This window comes from Crocuta crocuta, unplaced genomic scaffold (genome assembly GCF_008692635.1).
Source record: "Crocuta crocuta isolate KB4526 unplaced genomic scaffold, BGI_CrCroc_1.0 scaffold149, whole genome shotgun sequence".
Classification (NCBI taxonomy): Eukaryota; Metazoa; Chordata; class Mammalia; order Carnivora; family Hyaenidae; genus Crocuta; species Crocuta crocuta.
The window spans coordinates 6,012,990-6,029,169 of record NW_027551561.1 but is presented as its reverse complement, the minus strand read 5'-3'; the positions used below and the strand labels follow the sequence as shown (position 1 = coordinate 6,029,169).

The window sequence follows — 16,180 nt, the reverse complement described above, 5'->3', positions numbered from 1 at the left end:
AAAAAAAAATATATGAACAAAGATATTTACTTAAAGATTAAATATGTCAAAAAACTGAAAAAAAAAAATCTAAGATTCCATCCATTCACAAAGGGCTGAGTAAATGAAGCTCATCAGTGTAAGAGAATATTAGCTAACACTTAAAGGAATATGCTAGATCTCTATCAACTATTTTGAGGAACAGCCAAGATACACTCTAAAGTAAATAAAGCAAGCTGCGCAATGTGTATAAAATTATCTCATTTTGGGGCACCTGAGTGGCTCAGTTGGTTAAGAGTCCAACTCTTGGTTTCGGCTCAGGGCCTACTCTCACAGTTTGTGAGTTCAAGCCCCGAGTCAGGCTCTGTGCTGACAGCACAGATTCTGCTTGGGATTCAATATCTCTCTCTCTTTCTCTCTCTCCAATAAATAAACTTAAAAAATAAATGAGCAAATAAAAAAATAAAAATAAATAAATAAAATGATTTCATTTTGGGGCTCCTGACTGGCTCAGTCAGTGGAGCATGGGACTCTTGGTCTCAGGGTCGTGAGTTCAAGCCCCACATTGGCTGTAGATAGTATAAATATACTTTTTTTTTTCATTTTAAAATATACTCATCACCACTCTATACATGTATGTGTATTTTCATTTGTACATTTTTATGAGCAGGTAGATATGAATGGAAGGATACATATCAATCAACCATTAACACGGGTTAGCTCATAAGTAATGTGACCAGGAAAGAGAATACATAAAAATAAGTAAGTACATTTTTTAAATCCAGAAAGAGTTTAAAATCTAAATTTTTTAACTAGATAAGTACTAAGAAATATATAAAAGCCAATTTCAAAAATCTCAGATGTTCTGGATACACAGGTCACATATTACATGATTCCACTTCTATGAAATGCCCAGAAGAGACCAATCCCATCGTGACAGACGGCAGACTCGTGGTCGCCAGAGGGCATGGTGAGAGAGGAATAAGAAGTGATTGCTAACTGGTATAAGGCTTCTTTCTGGGATGACAGAAATGGGCTGGTATTACATAGTGCTTGTGGTTGCACAACTTGTTGTACATGCTAAAAACAACTGAACTGTACGCTTTAAAATAGTATGCTTAGAAGAAGGGCGGAAATGGTTGGGGAAAGGGAGAGAGGCAAACCATGAGACTCTTGAATGCTGACAAAAACTGAGGACTGATGGATGTGGGGGGGAGGGGGGGATGGGCATGGAGGAGGACACTTGTGGGGATGAGCACTGAGTGTTATGTGGAAACTAATTTGACAATAAACTATTTGTAAAAAAAAAAAAAAAGAATTGGAAGGCAAAAAAAAAAAGAGTATGCTTATGGTATTTGAATTCTATCTCAATAGAATGAATAAATAAAATCTTGGGTAGGAGCAGTCTGACCAAAAAAGCTAAGAGGCAAAAAGAAAAAGACAGAGCTGACAGGCAAATATTAAATATCTAAACAGCAAAAACCAAACGAAACAAACAAAAAAACATAAACAAAGTTTAAAAAGAGAAATTAAGTAAAAGTGTACAGACAATACAGAGCTTACAGGGTGTGTGGGTGGCTCAGTCATTAAGCACCTGATTTTAGCTCAGGTCATGATCTCATGGTCTGTAAGTTCGAGTCCCACATCAGGTGAACACGAGCCCCACTTGGGGTTAAACACCAGCCTTGCTTCGGGTGAGCCCCGCTTCTCTCTCTCTCTCTCTTTCCCTCGCTCACTTGCACCCTCTCTTTCCTCTCTTTCAAAATAAACAAACACCATACAAATCAATAAGAACAAACAATTCAATGCAAAATAAGAGTCATGTAAGACGTACAAATAATCAAAACAAGTATCTACAAAGATGTGATCATTCGAATATAATACTCACTTAAGAGTAGTACTGAATTTATAGTAGCTTTTTACCTGTTTTCCCAGTAAACAGAAACCCCCCCCAAGATTACTCTTCTGACACCCTCCAAAACCATCTAACCTGAAAAAATGGTGTCCTCAAAATGGAAAACTGAGGATACAGACCCAAGTGGAGTACTACTGTAGCATCACAGACTCTATAAAGAATTACCAAGTTCGCTTATTTAGCCATCTAATGCATCAATTCCCTACTTAGTATCTCTACAAAGTATTGACTCATTCAGCTGATTCTGGACATCTCCACCCACAGGCAAGTCATGTGGGAGCCCATTCTATGTTTACTCAGCTAAGAGTATTTCTCCCAAAGTGGCAAAAAATAAAAAATGTATTGCCCAAACAAATAAAACAGTAAGATTAACACCCTGCTCTATTTTTTAAAAGTTATAAGAGGCCCCTTAAAATTAGCAGTTCTTATAGTACCAATTTCATGATAGATGGCATATGTGGTATCCTACCATCCTAATAAAATGCTAGGAAGACTGTTCTAAAATATCTAAAATGAATTACAGGACAATTTCACTAGCACCAAGTAGACACACACCCAAGTACATGCAAAAAACACAAAAGCGCTAAACTCTAACAGGGCAACCCTTGCAATGATTATTAGAAAAACTCTGTTTAATACTGACAGAAGTCTCAGTCTTCTCTGGTAAAACAACGAAACTAAAGAGCTGTTTAGTTTANGAGCCCGACGCGGGGCTCGAACCCACGAATGGCGAGATCATGACCTGAGCAGAAGTCACTCAACTGACTGAGCCACCCAGGTGCCCCACTAAAGAACGATTTTAATTCTTTAATTCATGAGTGGTATCATTTATTTTCCCTCCCAGGCGCCCCACTAAAGAACGATTTTAATTCTTTAATTAATGAGTGGTATCATTTATTTTCCCTCCAAATAAGTTTCGGTATGAGTATGTCTCTGCCAAGGCCAGCAAACAAAGAGACCTCAGATGATCATAATTAGAAATGGTCCCCTGAAATACCGTGCTTACAGCACGCTAAGCCTGAAGCAACACATACACCTTGATTAAACTACACCAGCGGACACCCGGACCTAACAGGAACAACTTTGCCCTCCTCACCTTATTCATGTTGTTTTCATCAACCACATCCTTCGATATATCCTGGATTATCTCTGGGCACAAGACAAGGAGAATGATTTGCAGCGGCCAAACTGCTGCTTTACGTTTGGTGCTTTCGGCAAAACCATCCACCAGGTCAAACAGTTTCTCTGCACACTCTACGTGAAAAAGACAATGAAATGATACTACTAGATGAGAAGAAAATCTCTGGCATGAAATTAAGAGCCGGCATCATCCAAAAACCCAAAGGCCGCATTTTTAAAAGGTAAGTGCGGAAGTTCACGGAAACAATTAAATTCATTCAGGTAAGCAGACGAGCAATACTACGTTGTCTGGGTATTAAAAGAGCTACCTTGATCCACCCTAGAAAAGGTCAAATGGCCAGACTTGTGTTTAGTCTCAACGTGCAGGGCCTCGCACAAAGTGTGGTGTATACGAGAAACAAGGACTGGGTGGCTTCCCCAAGGGACGCATCAAGGCTCTCCAGGAGTCTGTCGTCCGCCTCACGGCTGTGCCTCAAGAATTCTAGGGGAGGACACCGCCGGTGACACACATCTCCCTAAAACAAAATAAAGCCTCAGAGCGCACAGAGGGCTTTCTCTATAAAGAAGAGCCATCGAGGACCCAAGCCTCAACTCTAACTGAAGTTTAGAGCTTCGTCCCAAACTTCTTTTACCATTTGCTCAAGGGAAAGGAAAAGGATTGAGGGTAATTTTGAAATGTAAAAGTAGTATTTCCTATTTGATATCAGCGGACAAGATGTAAAAGCCCCTTAACAAAAATAACCTTGAAAGTGGAAGGCTTTCACCTCATAAGTAAGAGTTTAAAAGAGGAGGAAGTCAGCGTGATCCTTACCAGCCATATCTGTCTGTGGAATCTGGTACAGCTTCGTAAACTCATCTGGATAATTTTCTACCCAGTTCCAAAATGCCTACAAGTAACAAAACATAGGTTCTTATATGAAAGGGATATTTTCACAATACAGTAAGTAAAATGTCATACACCCTCAATTATATTACAAACTTCTAATCTCCTTCATAAGAATACCGTAGTTCATTCCTCCTAAATACTAATGTGAAATTATCACTGAAGTCATGACTTTTGTATCAAAATTGTAAAGACAGCAACATCTATAACCAAAATTTAACAAAATTTTAATGTTGAAGAGGTCATAACTTACTTTTTCCAGGCTATTTATAACTGCTAACTGTGCAACCTTCTTTAGGGATTTAAATTTAAATGCTGTTTCTGGAAAAAAAAATTTGTTTTAATTAACTCTAAAATTAATTACTTAACAAATACAATTCAGAGCTACTAGTGGAAAAAAACAAACAAACAAAAACCAACACTTTCCTTTTACATACAAACTTTTGCTCCAGTATTATTTGTTTTTAATGTTCATTTACTTTTGAGAGAGAGAGAGAGAGAGAGAGCGCGCGCGCGCGTACGCACACACACAAGGGAGAGGAACAGAGGCGGGGAGGACAGAGGATCAGAAGCGGGCTCCGTGCGGACAGCAGCGANTTTAGAGCTTCGTCCCAAACTTCTTTTACCATTTGCTCAAGGGAAAGGAAAAGGATTGAGGGTAATTTTGAAATGTAAAAGTAGTATTTCCTATTTGATATCAGCGGACAAGATGTAAAAGCCCCTTAACAAAAATAACCTTGAAAGTGGAAGGCTTTCACCTCATAAGTAAGAGTTTAAAAGAGGAGGAAGTCAGCGTGATCCTTACCAGCCATATCTGTCTGTGGAATCTGGTACAGCTTCGTAAACTCATCTGGATAATTTTCTACCCAGTTCCAAAATGCCTACAAGTAACAAAACATAGGTTCTTATATGAAAGGGATATTTTCACAATACAGTAAGTAAAATGTCATACACCCTCAATTATATTACAAACTTCTAATCTCCTTCATAAGAATACCGTAGTTCATTCCTCCTAAATACTAATGTGAAATTATCACTGAAGTCATGACTTTTGTATCAAAATTGTAAAGACAGCAACATCTATAACCAAAATTTAACAAAATTTTAATGTTGAAGAGGTCATAACTTACTTTTTCCAGGCTATTTATAACTGCTAACTGTGCAACCTTCTTTAGGGATTTAAATTTAAATGCTGTTTCTGGAAAAAAAAATTTGTTTTAATTAACTCTAAAATTAATTACTTAACAAATACAATTCAGAGCTACTAGTGGAAAAAAACAAACAAACAAAAACCAACACTTTCCTTTTACATACAAACTTTTGCTCCAGTATTATTTGTTTTTAATGTTCATTTACTTTTGAGAGAGAGAGAGAGAGAGAGAGAGAGAGAGCGCGCGCGTGCGCACACACACAAGGGAGAGGAACAGAGGCGGGGAGGACAGAGGATCAGAAGCGGGCTCCGTGCGGACAGCAGCGAGCCTGATGTGGGGCTCAAATTCACAAACCGTGAGATCACGACCTGAGTTGAAGTCGGGCGCTTAGCCAGCTGAGCCTCCCAGGCGCCCCACGTTTTAGTATTATTTGTAAGCAATGTGAAAATAAAGACAATTAATATAAACCAAAAGCTCACCAGTTGTGTCCACTAAAGACAAAATTCAATACAAAGCCAGTATGCCCTGAATTTTTTATCAAAGGCTGTTTTTTTCTTTTGTTTTTAATAATCAATTTTTTAAGTATAAAACATGTAGTCGTGATTGTAGAAAATTTAAAAAATACAAATCAGTCTAAGGGGAACTTAAAATCTCATCCAGGCTTCTCCCATTCAAAATCACAGTAACGGTCTGATAAACTTTCTTCCATACATTTTTGAATGCATGTATGAGACTAAAGGCTAAATCAAACCTGTTTTCTTCATTTCATATCGTATCCCAAATTTTTTCCAGATCATTAATAGCTCCTCATACATATATGTGACAATCTAAATATGATAGTAACTATTACTTAACAGTTACAACAGACCAGGTATTTTCAATCTAATATACTTAATTCTTCCAAAATCTTAATGTTTTCAGGTATTACAGATGAGCAAATTGTGTTTCTGAGGTTACAGTCTGTCTTTCAGGATATTTAAGTCGATATATTAAGGTTATTTAAACATTTTCCAATTATATGTTTAAGATACTTCCAATACTGGGGCACCTGGGTAGCTCAGTCGGTCAAGTGTCTGACTCCTGAGGTTTGGTCATGATCCCAGGATCATGGGATTGAGTCCTGTGTTAGGCTCCACGCTGAGCATGGAGACTACTTGGGATTCTCTCTCTCCCCCACTCTGCTCCTATCCTACTAGAGCCCACGCTCTTTCTCAAAAAAAAGAAAAAAGGAAGAAAAAAGATATTTCCAATATTTCCTCACATGAGTGGGGGAGGGAGGCAGAGGGAGAAAGAGAATCCTGAGCAGGCTCCACACCCAGCATGGAGCCCGTCACGGGGGCCCAAGCCCATGACCCCAGGGCCAGGACCTGAGCCAAAACCAAGAGTCAGGCATAATGAATTAATATAATTCATTATTATATTAACATAATTAACATAAATGAATTAATGTTCATTTCTTTAGGGTAAGATCTAGAAGAACTATCTGGTCAAAGAGATGAATGTTTTTCAAGGCTCTTGATAAATACTGCCAAGCTGATTTGCAGAAGGGTTGGGCCAAATGCCACTTGCACATCCTTTTCATCATTAAACGTATGTGTTTTCATTTTGCTCACGTGATTGTTCAAAACAGTAGACTGCAATTTAAAAACATGACTGAACATTTCTCCACATGAATATCTTAGATATTTTACTTTCCTCTTCCATCAATGTGTTGCTCACATCTACAAAAAGATTTATACATGGAAAAGATGAGCCTGCTATAAACTAGTTTAGTGGTAACAGTCCCTTGGCAGAGAACTCCACCTATGGACTTTTCAATTTTTTTATGTTTATTATTTTTGAAAGAGAGAGAGACACAGACAGAGGGCAAGCAGGGGAGAGGCAGACAGAGAGGGAGACACAGAATCTGAAGCAGGCTCCAGTCTCTGAGCTGTGAGCACAGAGCCTGACACGGGTCTTGAACTCACAGACTGCAAGATCATGACCTGAGATGAAGTTGGACGCTTAACCGACTGAGCCACCCCGGCGCCCTCTATGGACATTGTTTTAATTGAGGTGTAATTGACAAACAACATTATATTAGTTTCAGGTATACAACATAATGATTCAGTATTTGTGTATATTGTAAAATGATCACAATAAGTCTAGTTAATTAACATCCATCACCATATGTAGTTACAAAACTTTCTTGTGATAAGAACTTTTAAGATCTATTCTCTTAGCAACCTTCAAATATGCAATTAACTAGACTCACCATGCTGTACATTACATCCCCAGGACTTTTTATCTTATAACTGAAAGTCTGTACCTTTTGACCACCCTCAATCATTTTGCCCACCTCCCCTTTCCCCCACTTCAGGCAACCACCAATCTTAATCTGTTCTCTGTATCTAGGACTTTGGTTGTTTTCCTGTTGTTGTTGTTTTTTGTTTTTTGTTTTTTGAAGATTCTACATATAAGGAGATCATGTGGTATTTGTCTTTCTCTTAGCATAATTCCCTTAACGTCCATCCCGTTGTCACAAATGGTAAGATTTTCTTCTTTGTGGCTGAATAACATTCAATTTCAATATATATAATATATATATTCCATTCTATATATTATACATGTAACATGTGTATATATGCTTATACATTTTATATATAAATACAGAAGTATATTCTATATTTTACATATTTACATATATATTTTATATAAATACATAAACATATGTGTACATTTAAATACGTATATATCTTGTGTTATCGATTCATCAGTCATGGGATACTTAAGCTGTTTCTGTATCTATCTTCCCTGTTAGAAACTAATACTGCAATGATCACGAGGTGCATGTCTATCCTCAAGTTAATGTTTTCATTTTCTCTGGATAAATAATAACCAGAAGCGGAATTGCTGCATCACATCGCAGTTCTACCTTTAGTATTCTGAGGCGCCTCTGCACCGTTTGGCAGGGCGGCCGCACGGTGCTCCCTCCCCACCCACAGCTCCATTCGGATAAAAGCCATTCTAAGAGACGTGAGGAGCTATCTCACTGCAGTTCTAATTTGCATTTTCCTGATACTAGTGATGCTGAACATCTTTTCATGTACCTGGTGGCCACCTACATGTCTTCTTGGGAAAAATATCTATTCAGGTCTTCTGCCCACTTTTTAATTACATTTTTTTTTTTTTTTGCTATTGAGTTGAATGAGTTCTTTACATATTTTGTATATGAACCTCTTACCAGTATACGACTTGCAAATACTTTTCTTCCATCCAGTAGGCTGCCTTTTCAGTTTTGTTGCTGTTTCCTTTGCTGTACAGAAGCTGTTAATCTCGTGTAGTCTCTATTGTTTATTTTTGTTTTTGTTGCCCCCTATGGACTTTTAATGAAGGGATACAGGTACTTACCATTTCTAAGATAGAGATGAGACTTCAAGTAATAAAACTGTCTCAACAATTTAAATGTTATATTTTTCTGAACTTGCAAATGAGTGACTTGCTCTCTAAGTCAGTTTTAAAATGTATCCCTCCAACTTTCCCTGCTCTTGCTCTCCTTTGATTTCCAAATGATGGCATTTACTTCACAGGGCTCTTGAGCCTTTTTGCCTTCCCGTGGTCGTTAACCTTATCTTTACGACATATTGACTGTGTTATACACAGTAGTCTATTCTCCATTCCAAAGTATATGTCTTTGCTCTCATTCTACAAGTTTCTGACTGGACAGCCTATCCACACCTCAAAGTCAATAAACGTAACACTAAATTTATCATTTTCCTGGCTGCCTTCCATGCTGCCGTCAACCCTTCCGCTCCTTTCCTGCGTTCATCAGCTTGTTCTGTAGTACTCAGTGAGACTTCTCTTTAACCTCACGTATCTAAATAAATCACCACATGCCTGGTGATGTATTTTACGTACTTTGTGCACTCCACTTCCTAAATACCACTATCAAATTGGTCCCCACCCTATCCCATTCCAATCAGACCTGCACTGCCTTCATTTCTCACTGACATTTCTTACTCGCTCATACAACCACGTCCCAAGAGCACATGCAACCTTCTACCAAGCCATCTTGCAAATTTCAAGCAAAGTGGCATATCTAAAATAAAATACTGATCCCACTTTACACCTTTTTCTATCATTTCCCACCACCAGTAAAATAAAGCCACATAACCCATCAGCACAACGGTGTAAGTGTTGGCTCTAGACGTGGGCAGACGTGTAGGAATCTTACCTGCCACTCACTAGCTGTCTGACCTCGGAAAAGTACTTAAGCCTCAGCTGCCTCATCTACGTAGGGGATGATACTACTACTATCTGCTTCATAGGATGACTGTAAGCATCGATGACAAAAGGCATTAAACTGCATAGGATGATACGTGGCACGTGCTGGACATGCAACAAACGTCCCCATGCCTTTGTTACTACCACCTGGTCTACTCAACACCTCCCCATCTTGCTCTTTTCCTCTTAACAGTCCCACCCCCAAACACACACACACCTCTTCCCTCACTTTCTGCCCACCCTACGGGAGTTTGGCACATTACTTTGCAAATAATTTGATAATAGTATATTTGTCTCATAAACCAGGCCATGAGCTCCACAGAGACATATTAATCTCTGTACACCTCGCACTGAGCATGGTTTCTTGCACACAATTTCTCAACAAATGCTGCTGGAGTAAATTTAAAACACATTATTAGGGATGCCTGAGTGGCTCTGTCAGTTAAGTAAGTGTCTGACTTCAGCTCAGGTCATGATCTCATGGCTCATGGGTTCAAGCCCCACGTCAGGCTCTGTGCTGACCGCTGTGGAGCCTGGAGCCTGTTTTGGACTCTGTGTCTCCTCTCTCTCTGCCCCTTCCCTGCTTGGCCGCTGTCTCTCCCTCTCAAAAATAAATAAACATTAAAAAAACAGAACAAAAAAAATGACTAATTTTACTATTCATATTACAGCAAGTTTCCAGTCATTTCACCAATGACACCTAGAGCCATCTTTTGCTGGTCTACTGAATATCGGTTTTTTTACAGTTTACACATTTATCAGCTAAACTCTAAATTTATGTTCGTGAGGAGGCTGTGTTCCAATAGGGATGACTTACCACAATAAAGAGAGTCATTTATTCACACATTTAGTTCCTCTTATTTGAACATGAAGAACCATTTAAATTAATTATTACAGACTAAACATTTTCTAAGAAACCTGATGTTTTAAACAAATACCTACTCATGGACAACCAGAACTGGATTTTTTTAAATTTTTTTAATAAAGTTTATTCGTTTATTTTGAGAGAATGCTCAAGCATGCACACAGTGGGGGAGGGGCAGAGGAAGAGAGGAGGGGAGAGGGTGGAGAGAAAGAGGAGGGGGGAGAGAGAGGAAAAGATAGAGATAGAGATAGAGATAGAGAGACACAGAGAGAGAGAGAGAGCGAGAGCGAGAGAGCGCGCAAGCTCCAAGCAGGCCCCACACTTGGCGCAAAGCCCCATATGGGGCTCAAGCTCACAAACCAGGAGATATGACCTGAGCCAAAGTCAGACGCTTAACCGACTGAGTCACCCAGTTGTCCCTTAGCTTTATTTCTGTCCCTAAACAGTTATGAAAAATCACAAAACCTCACATATACTTCTGAAATTCTATATATAGAGAAAATCTCTAAATTTTATCATCCTTAACTTCTTAATGCTTGATAGATACTAAGATCTTAAAATTTCAACTGTGAATTGATTTGTGGTTTATTACAGTGTAAAACAATTGCTGTCCACTTAACATAATAGCTAAAACAATCCATTTTCTTCTTTAGTAAAGTTACTGAAAGTGATTTAATTATTGCTTGGTTTTATAACAATAATGATCTAAAATCGGTAACAGAGACAGAACAGAGCCTTATAGTATTGATCTACATAGATATAGCCTTTTTAAATCTCTGGTGTACTAGTTATTGAGTTTGAAGCAAAGGTTAAGAAAACTATAAAGACGGGCACCTGGGTGGCTCAGTCGGTTGGGCATCCGACTTAGGCTCAGGTCATAACCTTGTGGTTCATGAGTTCAAGCCCCACATCAGGCTCTGTGCTGACAGCTGGGAGCCTGGAGCCTGCTTCAGGTTCTGTCTCCCTCACTTTCTGCCCCTCCCACACTTGTGATCTGTCTCTGTCTCTCAAAAAAAAAAAAAAAAAANATTTGTCTCTCTCTCTAAAAAAAAAAAAAAAAAAAAAAAAAAAAACGGAAATTATAAACAAAGTGTTTGACAATAACTGCAGAACTGTTGAGGTTTTCAAAGTTAATATAACTAAATCTTCTTTTAGGTCAGACACTAAAAAGATTTTTCATAATTCTTTAATATATAAAAGTAAAATTAAAAAGTGTGAATCATATACTGTAAGATTTCACATTTAAATTAGACAGAATTCAGTATCACAGAAAACTAAAAATCAATTTGTATAAAATGAATTTAGCTATGTATACTCAGTTTATTATTAATGCTCATTGATATTTGATTAATACTAACTTTCATGTTTCCCACAAAAATTATCTCAATCCCTTGTGACTGTTTCTTTTAATCAACATAATCATGCAAAGCATTTCCTAAAGCTTTAAAATCACATATTAAGCATTACCATATCCGCATGTGGGACTATAACGGAAATGAACAAGGAAGCAAAAGGCATGAGAAAGATAAGAGACTTCGTAATGCTATAAAGTCAGTCAGAAAATCATTAACAGACCTGAAAACACAAATGTCAGAAATAAGATTCCTGACTCAGTTCTTTCTCTTGTCATAAAATCAAAATCTTCTCGTTCTATTCTGTAGTGACACTATGATATCCTGCTTAACTATCTGCTTTTAGCACTACAACAGTTAAACAGATAATTTCTATAACCTATGGCTATCCAGCGCCTGGGTGGCTCAGTCGATTGGGCATCTGACTTCGGCATAGGTCATGATCTCACAGCTTGTGAGTTTGAGCCCTGCATCAGGCTCTGTGCTGACAGCTCAGAACCTGGAGCCTGCTTCAGATTCTGTGTGTGTCTCTCTCTGCCCTCTCCATCTCGTGTTCTATCTCTCTCTCTCTCTCTCAAAAATAAACAGTTAAAAAAAAAAAGAAATGAAATTCTAGAAAAATTAAGTAACAACAGCACCTTTATGCTCTCTTTGTTAAAGCAAAAATTATAGTTGAACAAAACTTTCCACTGCCAAGAATTAAGATACCCTGTTTTTGTCTTCAAAGGCTCAAAAAATTTTGAACCAGTAAGCATTACTGTCCGTTTCACAGGGACATGCACATTATAAATCCACTTTGATGTTTTAGTTCAACACAATTAGTACAAAAAAAATCTATGTTCAAACACTGGTTTTTCACCAAAAAGTGACTAGTTTCAGATATATCATACATTTAAACTTACCCTTTAGGAGTCGTTTTAATTTTGCGCAATCCACATTGATATACTGTAACAATTCTATATCATGAACGTCAACATTGTCTTCTGAACAAACAGTCAATTCTTGTAACCTGAAAAGTAAAAACCAAAAAGAATTTCTCNCATCAGTCCTCAGTTTTTGTCAGCATTCAAAAGTCTCTCATGGTTTGCCTCTCTCCCTTTCCCCCACCATTTCCGCCCTTCTTCTCCCAATGATGAATTTTTAAAAGAAAATATACATATAAAAATAAAGCAACAAATAAGTTTTTTTTTAATGTTTAGTTATTTTTGAGAGAGAGACAGAGCGCGAATGGGGAAGGGGCAGAGAGAGAGGGAGACACAGAATTGGAAGCAGGCACCAGGCTCTCAGCTGTCAGCACAGAGCTCAAAGCAGGGTTCAAACCCACAAGCCATGAGATCATGACTTGAGCTGAAGTTGGACGCTCAACCAATTGAGCCACCCAGGCACCTCAACAAATATTTCTTATAAAATTTAAAGGTACAAAAAAATAAAATAAAATAAAATTTAAAGGTACATAGTTAAATTAGGGGACATGATGAAAGAAATCAAGATAATCCAGTAGACTTCACTGTACATACATAAATCAAATCACCATGTTGTATACCTTAAGTATATACAAATTTTATTTTTTAAAAAATTCATAGCATATGGGTAACTGCAGAAGCAAAGATGCCTAAGTATTTGAAATACTACTCTCTGTGCTATGTGTAGTTTTGAATTTTCTCTGTAATAAAAAAATTTTAATTCAAATTTCAAATTAGAAGACAAATTTTATTAACTTATGATTACATCAGCTAGACTTCAGAAACATGAATGATATTTTATCTACATTTATAAGATATATTTACTTCATACTGAAAAAATGAGTAATCTTTCTCCCTTGCAATTTTCACAATCTGTGTATTTATGTGATTATTTGATTAATGTCCTTCCCTCACAGTAGAACTTAGTCCTATAAAGGCAAAAATCTTTCTAAACCGCAAAAATTTCACTTACATTAGATATCAAGTTATCACAAATGTAGAAAAATTTAACACTTAACAAATACATCTTTTAACTGATAAATACTTAAGTCTGAATAAAAATTTCTCCTCCAGTTTTCACTAACAAGCACAGAAGTCAGCTTTTCAAAAGCTGATATTGTTAATCTCTTGAGTTGTGCTCCCTAATGAGGCACATTCATTTTTTCAATTAATAGATATCAAAATATAAGCAGATAAGTGGAATTACTAATGTTCATAAATGCAGAAAGATGGTGAAAAGGCATAAATACTACAAACTCTTATTTATAAAATTAAGTCAAATTATAACTATTTCAATGCAGTCTTAAGTTGGCATAATCATCTTACTAAACTTTCAGTTGCTAAAAATGAAATCAACTGATTTCTTCCTTCTCAAATTCCTCTTCCACTCACTTTAGCCTGCAGTTGTACAGCTAACATTAAAACTATTCTAAGCACTTACACTAAAGCTCTTCGTATCATCAGGGTAAGGAAAGCTTAGCAGTTCACACTAGGAATAAGAAGGTCCTTAATACTGATTTACATGCTAAAAATTCCCCAGCTGCTGCAAAGAGCCTAGGAAATATGGAATATGAGTCCTAAGGAAACACAACTAATAAATCAGCAACACCAACTTTTGAAGAGCTGACTCTTGTGGTTATTTGTGAAAAACAGAAGAAAAGTTTAATTCTTTATACAGCCCAGTATTTCCATAGGAAAGGGGAGTTTTATGAAGCTTAAATGTCATTTCTGAAACACAGAAATCAAAGAGTAGTTTGAGCAAAAGAAGTGAAATGGAAAACTTACCAGTAAATCATCTAGAAAGAGCAGGCAAGCTGAACAAGAACAGAAAGATATTTAAAGTATATAGAAATAAAAGAAAGGCACCTGGGTGGCTCAGTCAGTTAAGCATCCACCTTTGGTTCAGGTCATGACCTCACGGTTCAGGAGTTCAAGCCCCACGTGGGGCTCTGTGCTGACAGTTCAGAGCCTGGAGCCTTCTTCAGATTCTGTGTCTCCCTCTCTCACTGCCCCTCCCCTGCTCACATTCTGTCTCTCTCTCTCTCTCTTTCAAAAACAAATAAACATTAAAAAAATTAAAATAGGTGCGCTTGGGTGGCTCAGTCTGTTGAGCGACCAACTTCAGCTCAGGTCATCATCTTGGGGCTCTGTGCTGACAGCTTGAAGCCTGGAGCCTGCTTCAGATTCTGTGTCTCCCTCTCTCTCTATCCTTCTCTTGCTCACGCTCTGTCTCTCTCAAAAATAAAATAAACATTAAAAAAATTTTAAATAAACTATATAGAAATTAAAGAAAACAAACACCCCCTCCTCCTCAACCCCCACCCATCCACCCAGGTCTAGAAATGAAGAGGAAAATGAAAACCAGAGATGATTTTGAAGACATGGTCTTATCTTGCAACAAAGAAAGCACAAGGGGTTGGGACTAACATCTACATGGGACTGGATACAAAACCTTATACCTTAACGAGGCAGGGAGTAGAACTGGGGCCCTGGGGAAAAAACTGACTAGCAAGACCTATGCACTTCCTTAAAAGAGAGCTGCACAGAGAGAGTCAAAGAATGAAGGGAGGGGAGAAGGAGAAAAAACAAAAACTCTACCAGCACAAGAAGTCCGTCTGCTCTGGCTAAGTTTTGGGTAGGGGAAAAAGTCACCCAGGCCGGTTACCTGATAAGGGTTTGAGGTCCACATTATACCATCAGTACAATCTGGGGATGAGAAATTAACCAAAAAACTAAGTGCAGAGACGGGCACTTGGCAAAATCAAGTGTAAATGAGAAAACGGCTATCAAGACACGCCCACAGCTCCAGGCTAAAACAGAGATGTGCATCACAGATGACTTTGCCATCCAAGTTTACAAAACAGATTGATTCACTGCAAATGAGAGTTGGCACATGCCAGCATAATAAGATCTTAAGAGAATAGAAGATAAGTATGTTTTAAATTATTATAGCCATATAAGAAATGTAAAAGTATTAAGAAGAATAAGAAATCATTTTTTTAAAACAGGGATTTGTAAAAGAATCAAATAGAACTTTTAAAACCACTGAGTCTTGGGGCACCTGGGTGGTTCAGTCAGTTAAGCATCGACTTCAGCTCAGGTCATGATTCGGGAGCTCGGGGGTTTGAGCCCCACATCTGCTATCAGCACAGAGCCTGCTTTGTATCCTCTGTACCCCTCTCTCTATGCTCCTTCCCCACTCATTCTTTCTCTCTCTTAATAAATAAATTTTTTTTAAAAATCACTGAGTCTCGTGGCCTTATTCCAGGGCCCTCCCACTACCAAACACTTAGATTTGTGCAAGTGCGCTGTAATTCTCTGGAGAAAGCAGCCACAGAACATGTATATACTTCAGCAGAATAATAAACTTATCTTAAGGTCTGTAGTCCATATTCTCTTAAAACAAATCAAAGGACAGAAACATCAAAAGCTAGGGGTGCCGGATTCTTGACTTCAGCTCAGGTCATGATCTTGCGGTTCGTGGGATCGAGCCCTGCATCAGGCTCTACACTGACAGTGAGAAGCTTGCATGGGATTCTCTCTGTCTCTCTCTCTCTCTCCACGTCTCTACCTCTCTCTTTCTACCTCTCTCTCTCTCTCTCTCTCTCTCTCTCTCCCTACCATTCCTCTCCTCCCTCCACACTGTGCTCTCTCAAAATAAATAAACATT

At 38.0% G+C, this 16,180-nt stretch overlaps 1 protein-coding gene across 1 annotated transcript in view; it reads right to left on the bottom strand.

The window, feature by feature from the left end:
• The window catches only part of NF1 (neurofibromin 1), a 200,939-nt gene that overhangs the window by 170,733 nt on the left and 14,026 nt on the right, over positions 1–16,180 (bottom strand). Inside the window, 4 exon segments of the mRNA XM_077749858.1 lie at positions 2,991–3,148; positions 4,723–4,798; positions 5,048–5,115; positions 12,451–12,557. Of these exon segments, the coding sequence (XP_077605984.1) occupies positions 2,991–3,148; positions 4,723–4,798; positions 5,048–5,115; positions 12,451–12,557 (409 nt within the window).